Genomic DNA, 25,408 nt, shown 5'->3' on the forward strand with positions numbered 1-25,408 from the left:
GCTGGTAGGAAGTGGGTTATTCTGTAATTTTGCAAATGAATCAGCAATTCCAGCAATTCAGAACACTCTGTGTTCTGCCAACTTCAAACACATCTTGATTAAGCAGCAACCTCAAATGACTGGTCTTTTTAGGGGATATACTCTCTTAGGAGAAAAAAAAGGCAAATAAAAACATGTAACTAGAATGTAATAATGCTATCAACAATTAAATGTGAAGATGAGATATCTGGATGTATCTCAGGACCAATACACACATTACTCAAAATTCTACATTTATTCTATCACTATGTCATGAATTTCCTATAACATAATATCCTAAACCACAAGAGTAATATTTTCCTTGTACTCTACTAAGATGAAACAGAGACATTAGGTAGACTTCTTACAGGACTCTAACAAAAAGCATTATCTATTAACTACTCATTACCTTAAATTCTAAATTCCACAGATGTGTCATGAAACCCTCAAGGTACCATTAATTTAGATTACTTAATATTAATAGGAGGGGGAACAGGAAAATAATTGTCTACACATTTGCCAATGTTCCAATGGATATTCTTTTGGGATTTCAGAGTGAGAAATGAGATGGGAAGCAGATAAAAAGAATTTATTATTGTACCCAATGCCTGCCCAATAATGCTGAAAATCACACTAATGCTGTTTTTGCAGTTAAAATATAATTTTAACTTACAAAAATGAGAAAAATAATTTGATACTGTTTTCATTGAAATCATCACTGTTTTCATAACCAAAACCTGAAGTTTTTTTTTTTTTTTATAAGTTATTAACTGGCTTAGATTCAGTGGAAGAGACCGAATTGACTAAAAATGCCCATGATTGGTTTTAGAAAATATCATGTTTGTTTCCTTTATTTTCATCATTAAATACACTACATTTTGCAAAGGAAGAAGGAAGTCTGGATTTGTTCATTCCTAAGAACTGGGTTTAAAAATTATAATCAGGAGTCCTACAGAATTACTCTTAGCGTCTAATCTTTAGCTTCCATTTCCAGCTCCCACTCTCCACTCGGAGCGATGAAAGAACTTTCCTGCCACTTGCCATCAAAGCCCAGTGTTTGTAGAGATGAGGAGCGCACACTTCACAGCCAAAGAAATGACTTGTTCTTGTGTAAGACTGCTCTGCACAGATTTTTCAAGAACACTTACTGGCTCAAACATGGATTTTAAAGAAGTCCCTTTTATATAATTTGTCTTTGTAACATTTTTAGATACTTGTGATTCATTTTTTATAAGATGCTATTTATTCATTTATTTGAGAGAGAGGGCAACAGTGGGGGGCACAAGAGGGAGAGGGAGAAGCAGACTCTCCCGTTGAGCAGGGAGCCTAATGTGGGGCTCAACGCCAGGACCCTGGGATCATGACCTGAGTCGAAGGCAGTCACTTAACCAAGTGAGCCACCCAGGCACCCCAACCAAGATGCTTGTGATTTAAAGCACTTAATTTCCAAACTGTTTTGGTCATGCTCTCTATCAGTAAGACAATTTTGAGCATGTACATTGAACATGTTTTTCCATTTATAAATTATATGCAGTACTATAGAGCTATTATAATTTGATGGAATTTAAAATGTCACAAACACGCAGAGAAATACTATTTTACCTCCTCACTTTAATGAACTATGCATGATACAATGCTCATGGTGGAAAGCTGAGTTAGACCGCGGGTGAAGGTGCCTCTTTGCCTCAGGTCTTCCTTCTGAAGACAGAGCTCATTCATGTGTTTTATTGCCCCACAGAGGCCGAAAGAGGCCATGCAACTACTACATCACTGGTCAGCCACAGACACCAAATCATTAGGTAAAACTCATCAGATGCCCCGTTCACAGAAAATGAGGCAAATCGCAAAGGTGAATTCTCAGAAGAGCCTACTTTAGTAATGAATACTTGCCACAAGACCAAATTTCTGCAACCAGGAAATAAACCATAAGGAAGCAAACTACCCAGGACAACTTCAGAGGCCAAGCCAAACATTGAGTTGAAGAAGAAACTCAACTTCTGTTTAGTGAAAAGTGTAATTTAAAGAGGAAAGAACTTTCTGAGGGATAGAGAACCTTTTCTCCCCAACTAAGGACAATTGGGGAGACGAGTTCATCAACATTGAACAATGGTGTTTGATGGGACCTCCCAGAAATGCCTTGCTAGGAATGTAGAGAATCAGTAAAAATACAGTAAGAAAAACACTCTACAAGTACGTGTAGAATTCCTTCAGATTACAAAATATTTTTCTCCATTCTATCTAGCCGAATACTGTAGGTTCTTCCTCCAACATCCCACCGCTTTTCATCCTCCACTGTGTGAGTCTTATTTTGGAAATGAAATGGTGACTATAATTCTCGGTTTTCTTCTATACTTTGAAATTTAGGAGGTCAGGAACTATTTTATCCATCATCTCATTTTCAGCATTTAAAGGGAGGCCTGCCATCTACTATGCATTTGATAAAGTCTGATGGACAATTTCATCAATTTGATGAGAAAAACTACTTATTTCTCAATTTGTAGAGTTAAAATTTAAATGCTGGGTTTTCATGAGAATCAAAGAGAAAATATCCTAGTGGTTTAAGAATGGCAAAGCAGGATTTAAGTTAAAATACACATCACTTGCAGGGCACCTGGGGCCTCAGCTGGTTAGTGTTCCACTCTTGGGTTTTGGCTCAGATCATGATCTCAGGGTTATGGGATCAAGCCCTCCATCAGGCTCCCTGCTCAATATGGAGTTAGCCTAAGATTCCCTCTCCATCTGCCCTCCCCCAACTCACGCACTTGTATGTGTGTGCACCCTCTCTCTACAATAAATATGTAAATAAAATCTTTTAAAAATATATTTAAGAAAAACCCAAAACCACGTCACTTGGAACTTAGGAGACTCGTTATTTTAGGGGTATCACATAGAGACACAAGTCAAAAATAATTTACCTTAAGAATGCTGAGAACACATGGTGAAAGGGCCACTCAAGTTTTTTTTAGGACAAGAAAAGAAAGTTTCTTTTAGAAAAAATACGCATGAAGGACAGAACTCAACCTAAGAACTATCTCCAAATAATACAATCTATGACAGAGGTACCGATGGTGCTCGAGAAGAGACTCTTCTATTTTTCTGATCTACATGCTGAGACTAGTACTTAGCTTTAGAAAGAAAGGAAGAGAAATTATTTTAAGAAGTGACTAAAGTGGGGGTGCCTGGGTGGCTCAGTTGGTTAAGCCTCTGCCTCCTGGCTCAGGTCATGATCCCAGGGTCCTGGGATCAAGCCCCGCATCAGGCTCCCCACCCCACCCCCCCGCCCCCCTCTGCCTGCCTCTCTGCCTACTTGTAGTCTCTGTCTGTCAAATAAACAATTATTAAAAAAAAAAAAAAGTGACTAACGTGATGTCTGAAAATCAGCGATGGACTATTTTTCTTATTACATAGTAATATAAAAACCTAGATTTTAATATAGAAAGTGAATCTTGACTCAATGACCAATCTCCACTTTTTTCCTTCATTCCTGAAAAGCACTATTACTCACAGTTTATTCACTTTTATTCCCTTACTATTCACATGTTTAAAATAAAATCTTTCAAAAATGGCATTCATTTAAAATAAGTCATTTTGTCAAGGAGACACGGGGCATCATAGCCTTATTTCTGTTATCCTCAAGTTCTAGAAATACAGGGAAGGTGTGTGTGTACATAACGAGAGAGATTAAATGAAAAGGGACACATTATTTCTATTACATTTTTAAAAAACCTGCTTTGAAGCAGAATGTTCCTTACAATAAATAAAAGGAATCCACATCACTCACTAGAGAAACAAACTAGATCCTATTTGATATTTGTTGAATGTGTATGTATGTGTACATGGAATTAATTATAAGTATAATCTTGGAATAAGTTATTCCAGTGCACAGTATTTGTCATTTCTGGCATTCAATAACCCTTTAGCCCACTGTCCTGACCAAGAATCTTGGCATCATCTGGAAATCTGTTAAAATGCAAATTTATGGGCCCAACCCTAGAGCTTTGGAACTAGAATCCCCACGGAATCTGTGTTTTAACGAGGTGATTCATACACACAGTAGCACTGGGAAGAGAGTGTGTTAATACATACAAACTGTTCATCAAGCCTTTCTAGGTAGATAAAATACAGCACAAGAACATCCAAATCTGGGGCACCTGAGTGGCTCAGTCAGTTAAGTGTCTGCCTTTGGCTCAGGTCATGATCCCAGGGTTCTGTGATTGAGCCTCAGGTTGGGCTCCCTGCAGGAAGCTGGCTTCTCCATCTCCCTGCCGCCTTCCCTGCTTGTACTCTCTCTCTCTTTCAAATAAAGAAATAAAATCTTGAAAAAAAAAAAAAAAAAAGACCATCTAAGTCCTTGGGAGCGGGGGAGTACATCTCCTAGTACACAGGTGTTTGTCAAACTAGATCCTATTTGATATTTGTTGAATGTGTATGTATGTGTACATGGAATTAATTATAAGTATAATTAAGTCAAAGAAAAAATACTATCCAAAAAAAGTAAGAAGGTAAACATGGTAACTCTTTTAACAGTAGGATGGAAAATCATTCCTTGCAGATTCCATCTTTCCGAGAGAAAAAAAAAGTAATTATTTCATTCAGAAAAACAGACTATATGTATAATTTTGTGGGAAATTATGAAATTACCTAAAAAACAGCATTTAGTTTTCACTTCTCAGTGATGTATTATTTTCAGTTTCCATTTTACAGTTTCCTAATTTCATTTACAACAATAACTAAGCCAGGATAAAATTGATGCTGACACCTTCCTGTGTTCCCTAGGGTCTGCTCATACTCTTTACAGACTGTACCGACTGTTGTTTAAAAAGTGAGCACCTCGTTAATTAATGGCCTAAGGAAGACCTAATGCTGCTGCTTTTTACTTCTTGGTACCCACATACGGTTATTTTATAATTTCAGGTCAGTGTTCTTTAGCATTTGGGGCTGAAGAATAGGGAATAACTCAAAGCAGCCGGTTTTGTTGTCAGTAGTTGATGTAAGGAGCACAATGGGGAAGGATGTCGACATTAATGGTTAAACTGGGAAACGGAAAAAGGATTTTAATAGACACCATTACTGACAAAAAGTTATGTGTGTATGCGCATGTGAATGAAGTAAGTCCAATGATAAAATGAGGTGCTCCTGGGGCACCTGGGTGGCTCAGTAGGTTAAAGCCTCTGCCTTCGGCTCAGGTCATGATCCCAGGGTCCTAGGATTGAGCCCCGCATCGGGCTCTCTGCTCAGCAGGGAGCCTGCTTCCCCCACCCCCCTGACTGCCTCTCTGCCTACTTGTGATCTCTGTCTGTCAAATAAATAAATAAAATATTAAAAAAAAAAAAACTGAGGTGCTCCTGCAGGTAAGGCTAGAATAAGTATGTCTCAGTTACAAAAAGATTTGGTAAGAGACACTATTTAGTTGGGTTAGCTATTATGTGACAAGAAAGTAAATTGTGTGCTTAGGCTACTAGTTTATAAACAGTCTGCTTTTCTGTAGAGCAAAATACTGGCCACTCACAAAGCAAATGTGAAACCTGTCTCACAGGTCTCTCTACCAGTTTATAATGGAGTCAGCTATGGCTGGTGTTGACAGAATGGCCACCGGCTGGGCAGACACGGCTTCTCCTTCTTGGCTACTGGGTAGCACAGGTGGGTTGGCAATATGACCTGCAGGTTTGGTTCTGATGAGACACCTTGGGTATCCTTTAAGCCCTGGTTTTAGGATATTAGTATCTCATGACCATGTCTAAGAGGACTTCATTTGATCTGGCCAGAGGAAAACACCAATTACTGAACTTCAAATAGGACTTGGCAGTCAGCATGTTCTCCTGATATAAAAGTTGTGCAAAGAACCTTAATGCTGAGAAGTGAAGTATCACCCAAACACCCGTGGGCAAGACCTACACATCTAAAGAAACTGGATGGCCAATGAAAACCCTGAGACGCTTGAACATGTTAATAGCTATTTAAAATTAGCTATTAATCAATAATGTAACATTTCTTAGACTTCACATGACCAAATTATCATTCAAAATTGACAAATTTAAGAACACATAAAAAAGAAAAGAAACATTTGGTTGATGTTAATTTATACTTTTTTTTTTTTTAAATTAAATTGCCATTTAAGATTGTAGTACCTTCAAACAAGCATTTTATAATGGTCAAAATGTTATCATTTCTTCAGTTCTCCTTTTCCCCCCCATAAAACAACACGAACTCAGACGAAAAAATAGTTCAGGATCATTTTTTATATACTATAGGTGTTGAGACAGATCAGTTCAAAAGCATTCATTTATTAAAGGCTGTGCCAGTTGTCATGACAACCTAATCCTTACAAACACAATGAAAAGACAGTAAAGTGAAAAATCTAAAAATAGTCACTTCCTTAAAAAAACATGAGAATGGTTGGGCCAAATAATTAAAATACAACGTAAAAAGCTAATTATTTCAGTAATTTTAGTCAGCTATTATAGCACCTGGGAAGGTCTAAACATACTACAGGCAACCTTTGGTAGCACTGTTATTAGACCTAATCCTTACAATTCAAAAGCAGACCTCATTACTTTGTGTTATTACAGTCTTTTTCACCATCCCTCCCCACCAAAAGTAATAACCGGTTTATCACCAGTCTTCTGGCAATGTGCCCAGGGGCCTAACCATGCCTATAAGGCATTAGTACTTTCTTCACAAAAGATGGCTGCCTCACTGAAACTTGCAAAGATTAGCATGAACCCCAATGTCCCCCTCTGCCTCAACCTTTGCGCTGGGCTTCGAAGAGCTTCAGTAAAACACGGAAATACATACAAACATACACACACATGAAAACAGAAACAAAAAACCAAACCAAAACAAAACCAAAAAAAAAAAACCATGGAAACACAGTGGTAGAGCAACATGGATAGATACCTTTATAAAAGAGAACCACGATCTTCTGAAAAGCTTTCATGAAATGGATGTTGTCATAACAATATTCTTGAACCTTCTGGAGGAGTATGAGCTCTGACTGGCCTTGGGAGCTGAACACAGCCAGCAGCGGAGCGTATTGCTGGAACAGAAGTGGGGAGTAAAACCAACCATTAATTTTCATGGGAGGTACAGGGCCAAGAATACTTGAATTACAGCAGAAATCTGGAGATTTGCTTAGAAAGCATTCACTTTTAGGGATATTTTATTATAACATTATGTCCAATCAAAATTTACTTTTTATTTTTATTTTTCAAAGATTTTATTTACTTGACAGAGAGATCACAAATAGGCAGAGAGGCAGGCAGAGAGGGGGGGGGAAGTGGGCTCCCTGCTGAGCAGAGACCCTGATGCGGGCTTGATCCCAGGACTCTGGGAGACCATAACCTGAGCTGAAGGCAGAGGCTTAACCCACTGAGCCACACAGGTGCCTCCCAAATTTACTTTTTAATCCTAGTATCTTGGGGTGCCTGGGTGACTCAGTGGGTTAAAGTTAACTGACTGAGCCCCCCAGGTGCCCCCAACATGTGTTTAGTAAGAATTTACCTTCAATATATTTCATAGACCCTTACACCTGTGACATTTTAGGTAGTGGCAAATTTGGAAGAAATAAACAAACAAAGCAACAACAAAAAACCAAAACACCCAGGAAATCTATCTCTGGCCTAAACCTGGGTGAACTGCAGTTGAACCCATGTGTCATGCGTACAGTTAAGGAGCTGCAGTTGGCCTGCAACCAGGACTGGTCCCTGTTGACCCTGTACCTTCAGGTGCTTAAGGGCCTGCTCTGCAACCAGTTCTTCTTTCTTGTTCCACTCAACGGCATTCATTATACAGGTCCACAGAAGTCCAATCACCGCTGTCTCGGGAAGGTCATTCCTCTTCATTTCTTCTTTAACATAGAGCACCACCTGCATTTCATGGAGAAAGGAGTCAGAGAGTAAGAGGCAGATGGGAGCTTCCTTTTCACTGTGCCTGGTTAGTCAAAGGCTTTTGGGGGGACAAACATTCAGCTTGGTCCCTCCTTTCTTAGTACCTAGTCTCAGATTACAAGAGGAAGAAAGAACAATGATTTGTTCACAAAGCACAGTTATTTTTAGTCCAAAAATTAATAGGTTCCTGTCCAGCCAGGAGCTGCTGGGGAATAGGAAATAAGAGGGAATCTTTGTTTCTTCGGGGGTAATTCTTTTATGTGCAGGAGCCCCTCTGGGTCCAGCAGAGCTGATTACTTGAGCTGGTTTGATTCTCTGGGGTTTAAACAAGGTTTAAACAAGGCAACGGAACTATGAATCTTTACCTCCAACTCTCAGCTTTAAACCCCTTGATGAATAATGGCTTGGGTTTATGCAAGTCCATCCACCACAATATACTCCTTAATATATTGATTCCTTAATACAGAATGATTACTTTGGAGGACCCTCATGCCCCATGTGAGTAAACTATCAAATGCAAAGGCAATTTTTTTTTTTTTTATAGGATTCGTATCAATGCAGCAACTCTGAACAGGTTTATTTCCCCCCTTACAACCATGTTTAAATATGCAAATTTATCCTAAAATCTGATGACATGGGATAAAAGATCTGCCAGCTTTATGTATTTTATATCAAACTGGTTTAGAAAAAAATTTTTTTCCCTTTTGAAATACAATCACAAAGACAGGTTAGGTCCCCAGAAGTGATTAAACACCATAATCTATGTCAAGTTGTACTACTACTCTCTGACTAGCGCAACTCTTCCACCCTCCCTGACTTAAGTGAAAAGACACTGTTTCCTTCTCCCTGGCCTGGGACGCAGAGGTGTCAGGAATGGGGCGAGTGGCCTTCAAGAAGAGAAGGAACTGGGAAGCTAAAGAAAGATGCAAAGACAGGCGACATGTTTGCATCCAGAAGCATCACAACATTTTTTGATTGTCCCCCTTTTTTTTTTACCCTCGATGGACAATCATGTTCAAGTTCTTGCTTGGAGAAGCGTTACTCAATATATTGCTGACCTTACTGCCATGAGATTTAGAAATATTTTTTGTCCCAACACCTCCATCTGCTGGATAGCATTGGTCTGGGATTTTCCAGTCAAACCACGTAAGGGGCCACGTTGGGCTTAGAGCATGCAGAGTGCTAGGGGTTGGGGACTTAGAAGCAAACAGCAAAAGGAAAGGACTTGATTTAATTTTGGATTATCACGTTAAAGTTCAAATAGGAAGTTTTCTGGAGACAGGACTTTTAAAAAAAATTACAAAGACATAGTCCCAGCTCTATGAACTACTGTTATAAAAAATGTAATATTTACATTGACAGGGAAACCCAGCTACTCTGAGTGTGATCCAACAAGTCACTGGCCCAACTCATCCTTTTCCATGATATGAATTCAAAAACCATCAACATTTTTTCTCTTAAAATTAAAAAAGAATGAAAAAACTCTATATATTCCTACCTGGTGATCCATGAAATAGCCAGTGTTGCTTTCAAACACTACCCATATGCTTAACCATATTATATTACCTGTGGTCAAATGGAAAAACCACCATATCATGGCGTATACTGATAGTGGATGGCAACTCTATCTGGCAGATGAGCTAATTTGCTCATCACAGTAGCCTGATATAATAAATCACATGTGTGGAAATGATCACTAATTTCTGGAACAAGCTAGAGGATTCTGAACCAAAACTTTGGCAATGAGCTAGTTTAAATGGTATATACAAGTAGAGGAAGTTCACAGAAGTAGACAATGGGAGGTCTCCTTAAGGAAGGTCAAGCTTGTGCGACACAATGCCATTCCTCTTAGGGCATGGGTTTCGCGGTGAGGGAAGCTGACGGTTCCCCACCTCCTTGATCGGACATTCCTGAGAAAGACGCTCCTGCAGCTCCTTCTGCAGCTCCTTCCTGGTGCCCAGGGACTGCTGGACGCGGAGGAAGTCAGAAAGCTCCTTCAGGCCTGCGTCGGTGAAGTATTTAGCAAAATGATCCACGCTCTGCCTATTAACCGGAAAGAGCTCCTGAAAGACAAAAGGAAAAAGACTGCTAAACAAAAAATCATTCAAATTCCAGCAAGCCTAAAGGACAACATTTTCATATTAAAACAGCACTAAGAATATCTCATATTTGGAATGCCAGAACAGAGAATGATTGCCGAGAAGAATAAATCTTGGGTATATTTCTTGAGCATTCGCTAAGCACCTTCTAAAATTAGGCAGTTTTACAGAGGAAGCAAAAAAAAAAAAAAAAAGCTAAGCAACTTACATAAACTAGCTTCACCCATTTTGAACCATATTTACTTTTCTTTCACTTTAATCAGAGTGTAGCATGTATGAATACATAAGTAAATCTGCTAAATTAAGTGCAAATAACATGGTAACTTACCAGTTAATAGACAAAAGTCAGTTTTAATAATGGGGAGATGACTTGAGATAACATCAGAAAAACAACATTGACTATTATCTCAAGAGCCTCTATTCACATTCTAAGATAATGCTATTATTCTAATACTAGCTTCCAGCTAAAGAGAATTCTCGTCTTATCTGTTAATCACGGTGGCTCTAAATTAAGTCACAGTAAGATCTAATCTAAACCCACCCTACCAAACTCTTTGGTTCATTACATAATTCCGCTGGAAATTTTTAAAGAGAGCAATTCACCATGGCTGCTTGCATATTTTTACCTCATTTCCATTTTACCTTACACAGCTTGGCAGAGTCTCAGTAACACTTAGTCATGTTCTAATCCTGTGTGACTTCAACACCCAACTAAGATATTAAGACAGTTTTCAAAGCTCTCACATTTTTTCAGACTGCTGCAGTCTAAAAAAATAGATCCAAACTTTTATGGAGGTTAGATTTGCACATATGCATGGTCAGTGGCTATATGGCTCCAGTAAAAATCTCAGTAGAAAAATTTGTAATAGGTTTGCCACCACATACAGGGACAGAGCCAAACTCTTCTATGACATGACTCAAAGTTCAATTCTCTGTATCACCCCAAAACTTCCCTTGTTGAGTTGTAAGTTTCAAAATGTCAGAAGAGTTGGTGGGAGCAGCTATTAAACACACGTTCATGTCTAGCAAACATTTCATATCAGACTGAAATTCTGCCATTTGTTCTCCCATTCAAAAGGTCTTCCAAATTCGGGATGCAGGGAACTAATCTGAGTTTCTTCCATGAATCAAAATGTGGTGGGCATTCTCCTCATAATTATGTAAAGTAAAAATTTTTACAGAGGATCAATTAAGTCTCAGTAAGGCTAAGTAGCTTGAACAAAATTATGCAGCCAGATATATTTAAAGACGTAACTGAGTATACTCATGGCCAATAATTATTCCGTTATTTCACTCAGGCATTCAATATTCAATTTAGGAAGAACGGTACTGCAAAGTTTGATCTAAAGTTACGTTCAGAGAAATATACCATCAAACATATTACTGGTGGCTTATTTATGAAATATATCCAAAATCCTTATAAATGACACATAATACATTGAAGATTATTATTAAGATTAAACTGAAGTCAAGTCAGTCTAAATCCTATCATGACATTTACCTGGCTTGGAACAGGGTTTGTGTTTGTTAGAAAAACCCTATCCAGATACAAACATCCATCAGATTAAGGTCTCCCTGCTTCTGCTTTTGTTTCTGAGTCCATTCCCAAAATAAAGCCAAAGGGATCCCGTTTAGACCCTAAACACATGTGCACAGTTCTGCTGAGAACTTCTCCAAAGCTTTTCTTTCATCTGACTCACCAAACACATCCTCCCCTTCATATGAGCTTCCACCCTGCTCAGCCCACCTAGTCACTTTGATTTCTCCTTCTATGTGCAAGGATCTACCCAAAGTCAATGTAAAAGTGGGTTCTTTTTTTTTTTTTTTTTTTTTTTTTTTTTTTTTTTTTTAAGATTTTATTTATTTATTTGACAGACAGAGATCACAAGTAGGCAGAGAGCAGGCAGAGAGAGAGGAGGAGAGGAAGCAGACTCCCTGCAGAGCAGACAGCCCGATGCGGGGCTCGATCCCAGGACCCCGGGATCATGACCTGAGCCGAAGGCAGCGGCTTTAACCCACTGAGCCACCCAGGCGCCCCTAAAAGTGGGTTCTTGAAGGCAGGGAACTTTTCTGTCCTGTCCTCTCCTGTCTCCTCAGCTTCTAGGACCATGCCTGGCACAGCACAGACACTCAAATACAGGCTGACTAAAAATTATCAGTGGCAGAAAATAACTGGATTCTATACCTTTCTTCTTCTTTATCATATTCTAAAGACTTTAAAGACCCCCAAAGTGCTATTTTAAGGTAAACTTCAAGAGACAAAGGAATTTTAAGTGATTGAAAGTAAAAGCATTTACAGTTAAAATCATTCTTGGGTTTTCGGAGGGGAAGAGCCCATGTTTAGAATTAGACTGACAGGGCGCCTGGGTGGCTCAGTGGTTAAGCCACTGCCTTCGGCTCAGGTCATGATCTCAGGGTCCTGGGATCGAGTCCCGCATCGGGCTCTCTGCTCAGCAGGGGCCTGCTTCCTCCTCTCTCTCTCTCTCTGCCTGCCTCTCTGCCTACTTGTGATTTCTCTCTGTCAAATAAAAAAAAAAAAAAAAAAAAAAGAATTAGACTGACAGATACCCTTGCACACTGCAATACCTCAAAAGTAAAAAACAGAGGACAGACCAGGTGAACAGAAGATAGCAAGGGTGTCTTTCAATTTTAGACTTTGTTCTAGATTGTGAAAGCAATGTCACTTGCAGAAATCTCTGTCATCTGCATAGCTGTTGAAAGAAATTGTAGAGAGCAGGGAGAAATTCAAGAACAAAATATTACTCTTGCTTTTTTTGGAAAAACGTAAAGATAGAGAAATAAAAATATAATCAAACAATTGTGATCACGGAAGCTTCAAATCAACCACAATAAACTTATTTCCTTTCCTAAAAACCTAAGTATTTCCAAGGTATCTTGGCATAATCAGGGAATCCTGTTTAAACTCTTATTTTGTTAACAAAGTAACAACTACGTGAGATCAGCATCATCCATCTCTAACCTAATGTAAGTGTTTAATTAGGTGGGACTGATGGGACTTATTATTACAACTTTAAACCTGCATAGTTACTAATTATAAAATAAAGTGTTAATTCTGATCAATGTTGACTCAATCCTGAGAAACTACCCAATTTGAAAGTCTCAGTAGTCCCTATGACTCTTTAATTTCATCATTCCATTTATTTACAAAGATTAAGATGGAATTTGTTTCTATCTGCCAAATATACAGAAATAAACGGAACCATGTTCCAAATGAAAACAGAACCAAGCATTTCAGTCACGCATTGTCAAAGCCGCAACTGAAGCATCAAGAGTACAATCCCTTGTCTAGACGACACTTACAAGCAGCCTCTTGTCTAAGTTGGCTTTTCTCAAAGAAGAGGTAACAGAGTTGGCATCTTTTTCTGCCATCCATGCTTTAAAAAGCTTGACAGCAAATGAGGCTGCAATGCCTGTTTAAAAAAAAGAAAAAGAAAAAAGTTAGAGTTTCATTCCTTTCATCAGCACCCACTGGGTTTCCTGAAATGAGAAAAGTACTCAAAGACTTGATCTGGTAGAGGTAAAACAGAGAGCTCTCCAGGTACAGTTCTAGTCTCTTCTTTAGGCACAGTTCTATTTTCATTACTCCAAAGAGAGCATTTTCATTAGAAGGAAAAAGAATTAAAATATTTTTCAAAGTGGGTCTCCCTAATGCTAGCCTGGTATAGTTAACTGTAAATTTATTTATTTAGTTTTACCTTGGTTTAAAGCAGATTAAAAGCCCAGTATTTTCTAGTGACTTTGTCTCTACTTGACCATGTGGCTCACCAATATTTCATGTGTTTAACAATAATCCTGAGGTACAACAAACAAATCTTGAGACATAAAAATGAAGTGGCAACACATGAACTAATTTGCTAATAAATGATACCAGTTAAAAACCATTAATAGTGACAGATACAAATAAAGCTATACAAGAAAGTACATCATTTACCTTAAAATTTTACTTTTGTAAAAAGCATTTGAAAATGCTCATGAGTTAAGCTATAAAAATATTGATGCTGTTTCAAATTGAACTTTTTTCTCGATATTTTTAAAGAGATGATTAAAAGAGCTATGTTAATCAGAAAACCACTGAACTACATATCCATACCGACATTAGCATTTATTTCCAAATATAAGTAATTATCATTAGTAGATAGTTCTCCTGTGAACACTTCAACTTTCCAAGGTAATGTTACATTTACTTAATGAACAATTCAAATGTAGTTGAAATATTAAACTGATATTTCTCAAGTGAAGTCTTCACTATTTTTGATCTAAGAAGCTCTATTCCCCTTTCCACTTTCCTAAGAGAATTTCAATTTTGGTTAGGCCAGGTGACTTCTGGCCTAAGTTCTGGTACGACGTCCTTCTGCAATGATTCATTTAGAGACTTCAGCAGAAGCCCATCTGCCCAGAGCATCTCCCTGGCAACTGCTACCAGGCCAAAACTGGTCATGTGGCTTATGGCAGCCAATCAGCTGAAGGCAAGATAAATTATCCTATGTTGAGAATTACTCTTCCACTCAATTTGAGCAGAAAGCATGTGCCATAACTACACTAGCAGACATCTTACAATTACTAGGGAAATCATCCTTGGAGTGAAGTTGATGCTATGAATGATAGTGAGAAATTATGGGATAAAACATTCAAGACCCGGATGCCATTGTTGTTTCACCTTGTAGTCTATCCGACTTTTATATTTTTTTGTTACATAAGAAATAAATGTTCTTATATGCCAACAAATGTTCTTATATAGCAATTTTAAGCCTTGTCTTTGAGTTAGTTGCAAGTAAAAGTGTCCAGTTGATATATCATTTATACAAACATCAGCTTTGTCAAATTTTCTTTATTTGAATAAGCAGAGAAACTAGCCAAAAAAGAAAAAAACAAAAAAACAGAAACCATGGCTAGGACAATAACACAGTGCTACAACCTGGAGGATTTTATATTTGTTGACATGAATTTTTAACACTCCCATTCACCAAGTCGGTGTAAAATTTCCTATATATTTATGTCTTTAAATCAAAATAACAATTAAAATGTGGTATAATCTGTATTTCACTAGAAACAAAGCATTATAATATTTTAAACTAAGAATCCAAATCTTGGCTAAACCTATCACTTTGCATTAACAGTGTTTCTTATTAGAAAAATCTGGAGAATTTCTCTGTACTCAAGATTCTCCTTGGTGGGATAATCTTATTCTCCTTAGCTATTTGCTGGGTGCAGAGTTGGGAAAAAAGGGTAATTTGTATTAATATGTTCCTACTTAGGAAGCAAAAGTTTAAGCCTCTAATTTCTAAAGATGGTGGAGAGTATAAGAAAAAACTGTATGGTAAAAGAACTACATCATTTCCATAGCAAATGTATTTTCCTTCTCTCCCTTTTCTCAAATTCCAATACAAAAAATTTTAAATATACAGAAATATACAAAAAATTGAATAAATTGAATTTATTCACTCATATACCCACTATCTAAATTTTAATACTTTTATGCTTGCTTCATCACTGTCCATCTGTCTATCTATCTAATAATTTTTGATATATTACAAAGGAACTTACAGATCTCATGTAGGATTTTAATACAAAGAAAGACAAGTATTTTCTGTTATAAAGACTAGGATAGTCTAATATAATTAACATATACTGTTTACATTTTACGTTGATTTATCTAAGTGTGAAAATGGCTCACAACATCAATAAGATGTGCAATATCACCATTTCTCTTCAGGAAAACACTTCGAAATGTCATAATATTAGCAACATATTAGTAACAATCACAGAGTCAGAATTATCATAAATCTAAGCTACGTTTCGCCAAAAACTATAGAAAATCTCTAAATAATATCTTGACTCTCAATTTACTAATCTTTTTTCAGCCAAAAGAAAACTATAATCCATTTCACTGCAGGCATCAATGAGGCTGGGACTTCAACATTTGTAGGAGAAAAACTAAGTTCTAAGCAGAAACAGATGTTTTCACAAAAGCTCCTTTATTTTTAAGAAAAAAATAACTCTTTGTTTTGTGTTACATTATAACTCGAATATCATTATCCTCCTCCAAGAGCCCACTTTTGTTGTATTCCCTAACCAAATGATTGTATACATGCCTATCAAAATTCTTAATGCCTTAAAATTAAAGCAAGACTTTGATGCAACCATCTGGACTTTTTTCTAAAACTGAGATAATGAATATCTTAAAATGTGATCAAAATGAATATCTGAGCACAAGATTTTGAGAAGTAATGGTTTAGAAGAATGGTTCTAACAGGGAAATAAACATTCAGGGCAGGAGAGGGGGGCATTTGGAAACAAGAAGGGGCCTTTTTCGTTATACTAAATAGAGGTGGGTGCTACATGTTGGCATTTTGTGTCCGAGGGCAAAGAGGTTAAATGTCCCACAAAGCACAATGAAGCACTTTCTCAGCAAAATATGCCAGTGACAACTAAATGGAGAGAAATGGCTTAGACTACAACAACTTCAGGGTATCTGACCTAGGCATTAAGTCATATACTCCAAATTTCAGTTTATTATTGGTTTTTCTTTGTACAGAAGTGTGCGTATTCTTTCTTCCAATTCCCCACAATAAACATGTACAATTCTTACTGTTTAAAGATAAACAGAAAATCTCTTACATGGAGAATGGGTGAGTAGCAGATCACAGGAAGAAGAGGTGCTGGTATTTTCGTAAGCATGTGTGGCTTTACTTTTCACATTTGCCAGGTAAGAAAACACGAGAGTCCTTACCTTCTTTGACTAGGCTGTCGGTGAAGAGACTGGTAAGGATGGTGGCGGGAAGGGTGCCATTGCCCAGCAGGATCCCCGACAGCATTGCCAGCTTTGTCTGCTCTGTTTCGGAAAAGGCTTTAAGGAAGAGGAGAAGCTGTGGGTCAAACAAAAGAAACCATGTCTATAAAGCAAAGGACTAAAGTAGGAAAAGAACGAACAGAACATCCATGCATGGCTAGATGTGAACAACCAGTTGGTCATACGCAGAGCAGAATTATTGTTCATTAGAAACACATACATAGGTTCACTTAGAAACTGGATGCTAAGGAAAGTGACTTTCTCAGGCATGGTTCCTTTCTTCCAAGTTTACCTACACATAGCTATAGATAACATCCATGGGAACAAAAAGAGATATTTGGAGAACAGTGTGAATAGGTTACATAAAAAATTTACATTTGACTTTGCACAGGACTAAGAGTAAGTTTTACATAATGAGCATAACATTTACTGAAATACATTACTGTCCTTCACATTTTTCATTTTTGAGGGTGCCTTTGTCCCCCCCCACTACATCTATCCATTTCCTTTGGGCTTGTTATAGCACAATGAACAAAAACCAGGAAGAAGTCCGTAAGTTTTGACATCAGCATTCACTTGTCTGAATTCAGAGCATGTAATATTCTTTAAGACAAGAGTGTTGGGTGAGAAAGGTTTTCTAAGTTCTTGATGCTCTTATAAAAATAACAAGACTCAAACTTGCTATTTCTTGGATCATGCAGCTTTACCAGCCCTGGTGATGAGGTAATGGAGGATCTGACCCAAGTTCTTAATGGAGAAAAGGCCTCTGATGTAAGTTGGAAAGGGCAGTTTTGGAGGGGAAATCAAAAAAGTAGCAACCCTAAAAAGGTTAAAGAAAAACCAAAGCAAAGGGGATTATACCCCACCTTCCATTTTTAATTCTAAGAATATTCAGCAATGCCCTCCTCTTTCCTAAGGTTCCCCCACCTAATGGGTTGACTCGATTCCATGACTATCTTCTCTGTTTCATAGTCCTGGGGCGTGTTACCAAGATCCCCAGGGCTCACTATCACTATTGGGTGAGGCCTTGCTGACTTTTTCACTACTTTGCACCAACCAAATGCCATTTATTCTGTGCAGCCCAAAGGGCAGTATTAATTTACTATCCCTGACAATTAAAGAATTATTACATTAAGAGAAATTATCTGATTCTAAATATTTGTATTATGAGTAAGCAGCAGAACTGGGATTGAACTAGTCCATTTCACTCCCATATCCCAGTAGGCATAATAGGTTATGCCTATTAAAGTCTCAATGAATTAAAGACAAAGTCGTAAGAAAACACCAAGGGAATGAGAGCATCAATGGGGGAAGCTCCAGGGAATACCAGGAACAAGGCAGAGTAAAAGGACTGAGAAAATCATAGATCCTTCCCATTACTTTCACCTTTTCCTCTGATTGTAAAGATGATTAAGATTCAAGTGAATAATGAGAAATGGCTTCCAAAATAAACTTTTTTTTTTTTAAAGATTTTATTTATTTATTTGTCAGAGAGTGAGTGAGTGAGAGCGAGCACAGGCAGACAGAGTGGAAGGAAGAGTCAGAGGGAGAAGCAGGCTCCCTGTGGAGCAAGGAGCCTGATGTGGGACTCGATCCCAGGACGCTGGGATCATGACCTGAGCCGAAGGCAGCTGCTTAACCAACTGAGCCACCCAGGTGTCCCCCAAAATAAACTTTTAAACACTACTTTTGAAGCACATCAATATACTCACATTCAGTAAAAATACTCCATTATAACAAAATAGTGCAAAAGATAGATTTTTTAAATTAATATTCACATTGGTCAATTACATATATATTTTTAAAGATTTTATTTATTTATTTGACAGATGGAGATCACAAGTAGGCAGAGAAGCAGGCAGAGAGAGAGGAGGGAGCAGCTTCCCTGCTGAGCAGAGAGCCAGATGCGGGTCTTGATCCCAGGACCCTGGAATCATGACCTGAGCTGAAGGCAGAGGCTTTAACCCACTGAGCCACCCAGGCACCCCTGGTCAATTATATTAATCAATGTTAAAATCAGATGCTGTGTGTATTCCAGAACATCCCTTTAAAAATGGATATATTGTGAAAAATAAATAGTTCTTCAAAGCATATTCATCACATGAATATAATAGCAAAGGAAATTTTCAAGGTACAAATGAGCTAAGCGAAGTAAAAATATGAATGGTATTATTAGACAAAAGTGGTAAAATGCTTATTTAAATGCTTTACATAATTTCCACCTATTATTTCCTTTCCTTTATTTAATCAAGTGCTTGTTATTTTGTAGGCACCTAGCAATGTAATGATCACATTTTTTTCCCAGTTAAAAGTTTTAATATACAATAGTAAGAATAAAATCGACTACCACAGAATAATAAAAATGTGATCTCCTCTCTAACCCTGCTTCCTTAGAATTAAGATTATTAGCTATTTAATGGGTGTACTTCCAGATTTTTAAATGCACTTATATAGGTCTCCTATTATAAATAACTATATAACCATATATACATGTATATATATATATATATATATATAAACACGTATTGTTTTACCTGAATTATACATTTGTAACAGTTAAAACTTGTCAAGGGTACCAGCTATTTTTCTGATTCCTTTCTCTGTGTTAATACCTACAAAAGCCTTGATCCTCATTTCACAGAAAAGTAAACTGAGGCACACAGAATTTAAGTAATATGCCTGAGGTTAAACAACCACATGGCTGCTTTGCACCTTCTCCAACTTGTCAGGGACATTCTCCCTAATCAATTCAAGTGGCTACTCTTCATTGTTTAAGGAATGATTTTACTGTCAAGAGCTTCCCTTATGTGTGGATCCACTTTTTTTTTTTTTTTTCTTTAAATGGTATGGATTTACCCTGAATAGCGGGAAGTAAGTAAGTAGCAAAGTAGATGTTACGGTTCCTTTTTCCCTTGGTGTATAATTTAGGCAGATACCTAAAATTGGAAACAATAAAAAGCAACACACAAATCTGTAATAAGTTAATGGAGTGGGTGCTATATGTCAACACCCAAGAGTTAGAAACTGGAAGAGGGCGCATGTTGCAATTACTGAAAAGAGGGCTTTTTAAAATGAGGTGCGACTATTTCTTTTCCCATACTTGCTAGAGGTCACTCAACTATTCACCACCTTATAGGTTATCGGGTTTATTTCCACAAAACTATGAGGTATGTCATCTTATGGCAGCTATTTTACAGATGAGAAAAACCACTGAGATTGACACTCATATATTATCTCCCAAGAAATGCTTTTATCCCCTTTGCTAAACTGTATTTTTGGAAATTAAAAAATGTAGCTGGGTATTAGCTGCTATCCATACATTCTTTCACTTGCTTTAACTGATTAAATCACCACACCTTGACTCTTTGCTTGATATAATAATTTTTCTTGCATATTTTGGTATCTCTAGTTTTTACTTGAAGCCCTCAAAGTCTGGGATCAGATGCTATAAAACCATTCCTATGGAGCAAAATAGGCTGTCTTACATTAAACATGAATGAAAAAGTCTAGGCTAATCGTGTATATTTTCCTATAGCTATTAGCTAATGACCTGTCGCACTCATTCATTCGACATATTTATTAAAAGCTTACTATGTTCATGGTACTTCAGCACTATCACTGTATATGCAAAATTTTTGTCCCCCTCCACTTCATTACTTTAAACAGATAAGACATCACATTTGAATTTTTACCTTTTTCATTTCATCCTCAAATGCTTTTTCCAAATACTTATATCTCCTGATGAGTTTATTGAAGACCTAAACATAAGAGAACCGTTCAATATCATTTAAACAATTCTAAAAGACAATAGATGTAGAAACTCACCACAACCACAACATGGACCTCTAATAATAATAATAGAAAATTGTACTTAAACGTGTGCATTCTGTGATAAAAGAATTGGAAGGATTTCAAAGGGGTTATTATGACCTGGGGGCAGTTTGGGGGGATGAATACATCCATATAGAATAAAAGAAATTCAGTCAGGAGTAAATAGGTTAAGAAACCAAAAATAACTTTGATGGAAATATAATAATGCTAAAACTGTGAGACGCAGAGATTAAAAATGGAAATGAAGGGAGTTGTAGATATCATCACGAAGACCACGGCTATGAGGGAGATGAGAGCAGACTTTAGGGATATCCTACTCTTAGACCTACACGAGCAAGTTTTTTGGCAGACAAGCAAAAATTGGTATAACTTAATGGTAATAAAAGATTACTAGCCCTCAAAATCTAGTCAGATCATTCAAGCAAGGTTTGCCACTGTGCCGGTAGAATTCTGGGCTGTTTTTTTTTTGTTTTTTTTTTTTTAAAGTGTAATGATGTTTGCTATGGTCTAAATGTTTGTGTTCCTACTAAGTTCCTATGTTGAAGCCCTAACCTCCAATGTGACTATATTTGCAAGTAGGGACTTTAAGAGGTGGTTAAATGAGGCCGTTAGGGGGACCCTAATCTGATAGGACTGATTGCCTTCTAAGAGCCAGAAGAAACTCTACCGGGATCCAAACTGGCTGACACCATGATCTGCCTTCCTACCCTTCCTAACTGGGAATAATAAAATTCTACCATTAGAGTCATCCAGTCTACAGTATTTTGTTATGGTAGCCTGAATAGAATAATACAATGTTCTTATTTAAATAAGAGATTTTATAAATGTTGATTATTTTTTATTATAACTGGAAATGATTTTTGAATCCAATTCCTTTCACTTATAGCCATATAATAAGCTCTCATCTAAAACTTTTAGCATGCTTATCCCTTAATTTGATCAAGATGGAGTCCAAGAGTAAAAATGACACTGTCGCCCCATGAGGAAAGAGTAATGACTCAGGCCGGCAACTAGAATGCAGTAAGGAAAAAGAATAAATGGTATGAAAATCCAGCAAACTTGATTTCCACTTTACACAGTCACTCAAGTCCTGGGACTTGCAATCATAGTCTAGCTGAGAATAACAACTGACTGTAAGAGCCAGTGACAGAATACGAAGACACCAATCTTAAACTGACTAGTCACGATGCATGTATGTTCAGCCTTACAAGGTCATGTTTACCAGGCTGTTCCATTCTACAGTTCCACCACTTCCTGACCTTCAGCGTATCTGTAGGATAAGGTCCTAGACGTGGAATGGCTGGGGGTCAAAGGAAGTGTGTAGTTTTAGTTTTAAAAAACAGCACCAAATTGCTCTCCCTAAACATTGTACCAATTTATACTCCCAGGAGAATTTATGCGAGCAACTGATCCTCTGTGTTCTGTATAAGAAGTAAAAAAAGCCTACTTTGGCAAAGTTTTAATGTCCACTGCCTTATTATGAATGCAGTTGAGTATCTTTTCATAGGTTTAAGAGCTATCTAACATTACTATTAAAGAAGTAGCCTGTTGAATTTCTGAACCCAAAGTTACCCAAATTCTGCTCAAATGTTTCTCTTCTTACACAACAATCTCTAAATGAGGGGCTCTACCTGAGCATAATTTCGGATGGTTTCATGATCTTCATTTGCTGAAAACACACAGTGGTTGGTCATCTTGGTCTTGTCACCATCATCTATGCGTGTTCCTCCAGGGGCTGAAAAGAGAAAGGTAATGATTAAGTCAATACTGAAATGAAAGGAGGATTTGCAGAACAGATCAATTCTAGGAGAACATCTAGGAGAACAGTAAAACTAGATGTAAAAATCTAGAATCACATAAAAATTCACAAGATAGGATACATGTAGAGATGCATATGTTGTTACATATTTGTGTCTATTTCTAATAGAAAGCAAATCAGTTGATCCATTTTATAGTACCACCATAGCGTGTGAGAGTAATGTTCTATCACTTTAAGATCCTATCACTTTAAGTCTGGACTCCATTATTCTCCATGTAGTTCCTGATGTGTCCCACACTGGGACATGGTTCACTTTTTCAGGCTTAATAATATTTTGTGGGACTCCAGCTCACCACAACCATTGAGGTTGGCCAGACTTGGCTCTTAGAGCGGATCTTGTTAGTTTCTACTTGAGTAGGTTTGAGACGTTTTCCCTTTTCCACTAATGCTACTATCCACGCAGGGTTGAACACTTGACTCCTTGCTATTTGTATTTGATGACCTGGCAGCTGTGTTGGTTAGCAAAGAGTGCATTTTATTTTCTCTCATCTTTTTTCCCCTTGGCCTATACAACATCATGGAATAAATGGACTAGAAAAAAAGAAGGTCTCTTTTTCCTATGATTCAAATTTGCACATTCAAAGGCTTCTCCTGTAAGTTTCAATGATGGCCATTACAAACCCTGGTTGATTAGAAGAAAAGAATCAACACTAGGTGTTTTTGTTTTCTGATTCTCCTTCATTGTAATTAGGGTAGGGAGTTTGGATAAGCCAACTAATGCCTTTCAAACACTCAACAAATACTTGACGAATATATATGTGTGCCAGCCACTTCTTTTAAGCATTTATGTAACTATCTTGATTTAACTTGTGATTTCAGATCTTTGGATGAAAGTGCTAGACCTAGTCAACCTTTTTCAGACTCCAGCATATCATTTTATAAGCAAATTACTTTTTAGAAAAGTCAGCTCTTTCAGGAATCTATTTTCATGCAATTAATTTAGGCATAAGATTTTAATTAGCCCTCTGTAATGAATACAACCACCTGGAACAAAATTTTATTAAGATGATAATCTTCTAAAAACTTTGGGCTAATGACTCCTATCTCACAGAAGTTATATAACTGAAACGTCTGATTTTGAAACTCTAGTGTTATCTCTTAGGAGCTTAAGTTTTAAAAACTGCATTCTTTTACAAAACATTTGTTACACATTAATAATATTGCCGCAGCTTGTTAATTTCTTTTCCCCTGATACCGGACTCAAGTATTAATTGCCCTTTCTAAAATTTTGGTAAGCCTGCTCTTTTCCTCAAAATATAAGCAAAAGAAAATAGTTCTTTTAACTACTCTTCAAAAAACACAACTAAAAAACCAGGATGACTACTGTTTTAAGAACAATGGAAGAAGGTAAATTTTATTTGTGGCTATGAAGACAATTCCCATACTCACTAAGTAAACAAAAGTGTTTATGTAAAAAGAACATGCCTGGCTGGCTTTCTTCATTACATCATAGGTCTGGCCTCAGTAGATATCTGGGGGTTGGGCCAGCTGTGCTTCTAAGTCTTACCATACGTGCTGCCTTACCTTTTTGGATATACAGATGTTGAGTCAAAGGGCAAAATCTGGATTGCAGATATAAATTTGCTGATCATCATAATATAGATGGTTAATGAAGATTTGAGATTACCAATGCAAAGTGTACAGATAATTTAATCCATACGTGGGGGCAGTAAGTATGGAAACCCAAGAGTCATGTGAAAGGCATCCAGAGAAATCGAAGTTGAAATGGTCTCATGCGAGGGAAGAAAGTAAACCATTTTAAGAATGACAGAGGGTCAGCAGGAGCTGCCAAGAGGGCATTAAGAACTGAAAAAGGTCTACAGGAATGACTACTAAAGTCATGAGTGACGTTGGCAAGAACTGAAACTCGCTGGAGACTATTCTTGTGTAGAACTTACCAGTACCTCAATAAAAATATATCATCATTAATGAAATAGGAAAAGCCAATCATCACATCAGAAAATGTTCAACTTCACTATTGATTTAAAGTTTGTGAATGAAAACATCACTTACCTAATGGGCAAAATTAAAAAAAAACTGAGAAGTTTGATAGTACCTAATATTATTGCTAAAGGTATAGGTAAACTTGTAGAAACACAATTTTTGATAAAACATTAATTAGAATATTCCTTTTGAGGGCTGGTCTTCTTTCTCTGATAGGTAGACAAAGATAAAGATAGCTCTAGCTCTATCCTTCAATTCATTAATCCCTTACTAAATATATAAAGATATAATCAGATAAAAGTACAAAGTTATGTGTATATAGATACTAACTATTCATTATAAAGAAAACTAGGAACAAATTAAATATGCTTCAAAATCGGTATGATTCTGGTTCTTTTTGGAATCCTCCAAGATAACACCCATAGGCATGAGAGCCAAGCAGAGTATCATATTTGTATAATATCACCCTATTCTTACAAATAAGTATGTAGGTAAAGAGATTTCTAGAAGGGAATTAATCAAAATACTCACAAGTTATCTCTTGGGAAGTGAGATTTGAACACAATACACATAGCTCTTATACTTGGACTTGAATTATCAGCCGTGATCATATAAGATCTTTAAGAACGATAACAGCAATGAAACCGACCAGGTATGTGGTGAAAAGCAGCAGTACAGATCAAAAGGGGGCCAGCTAGTAAGTGGAGCCATGTACCCCAATGGAGAGATTTCTCAGAGGGAAGAATTTTTAAGTGTGGCTCTAACTAAAAATACATGAAAGTACGTACGTTGTCCTTAAATAGGATGGCTTAAAAAGGGTTTCTTTTGTCATTCTTTCTTTCTTTTTTTTAAGATTTTATTTATTTATGACAGAGAGAGAGAGAGCAAGAGAGGGAACACAAACACCGGGAAGCTGGAGATGGAGAAGCAGGCTCCCACTGAGCAGGGAGCCCGATACGGGGCAGCGATTCCAGGACGCTGGGATCATGAGCTGAGCTGA

At 37.3% G+C, this 25,408-nt stretch overlaps 1 protein-coding gene across 2 annotated transcripts in view; it reads right to left on the reverse strand.

Moving 5' to 3' along the window:
- BZW2 (basic leucine zipper and W2 domains 2) overlaps nucleotides 1-25,408 on the reverse strand; it is a 60,799-nt gene that overhangs the window by 2,156 nt on the left and 33,235 nt on the right. For both annotated transcript variants that reach the window (XM_082693016.1, XM_082693015.1), the window contains exons 4-10: nucleotides 22,277-22,380; nucleotides 20,507-20,572; nucleotides 16,755-16,890; nucleotides 13,325-13,434; nucleotides 9,797-9,967; nucleotides 7,737-7,883; nucleotides 6,916-7,054 (exon numbers count right to left, since the gene is read on the reverse strand). In XM_082693016.1, coding sequence (XP_082549142.1) covers nucleotides 6,916-7,054; nucleotides 7,737-7,883; nucleotides 9,797-9,967; nucleotides 13,325-13,434; nucleotides 16,755-16,890; nucleotides 20,507-20,572; nucleotides 22,277-22,380 — 873 coding nt within the window. The remainder of the gene's footprint in view (nucleotides 1-6,915; nucleotides 7,055-7,736; nucleotides 7,884-9,796; nucleotides 9,968-13,324; nucleotides 13,435-16,754; nucleotides 16,891-20,506; nucleotides 20,573-22,276; nucleotides 22,381-25,408) is intronic.

This window comes from Mustela nivalis (genome assembly GCF_964662115.1).
Source record: "Mustela nivalis genome assembly, chromosome: 12".
Lineage (NCBI taxonomy): Eukaryota > Metazoa > Chordata > Mammalia > Carnivora > Mustelidae > Mustela > Mustela nivalis.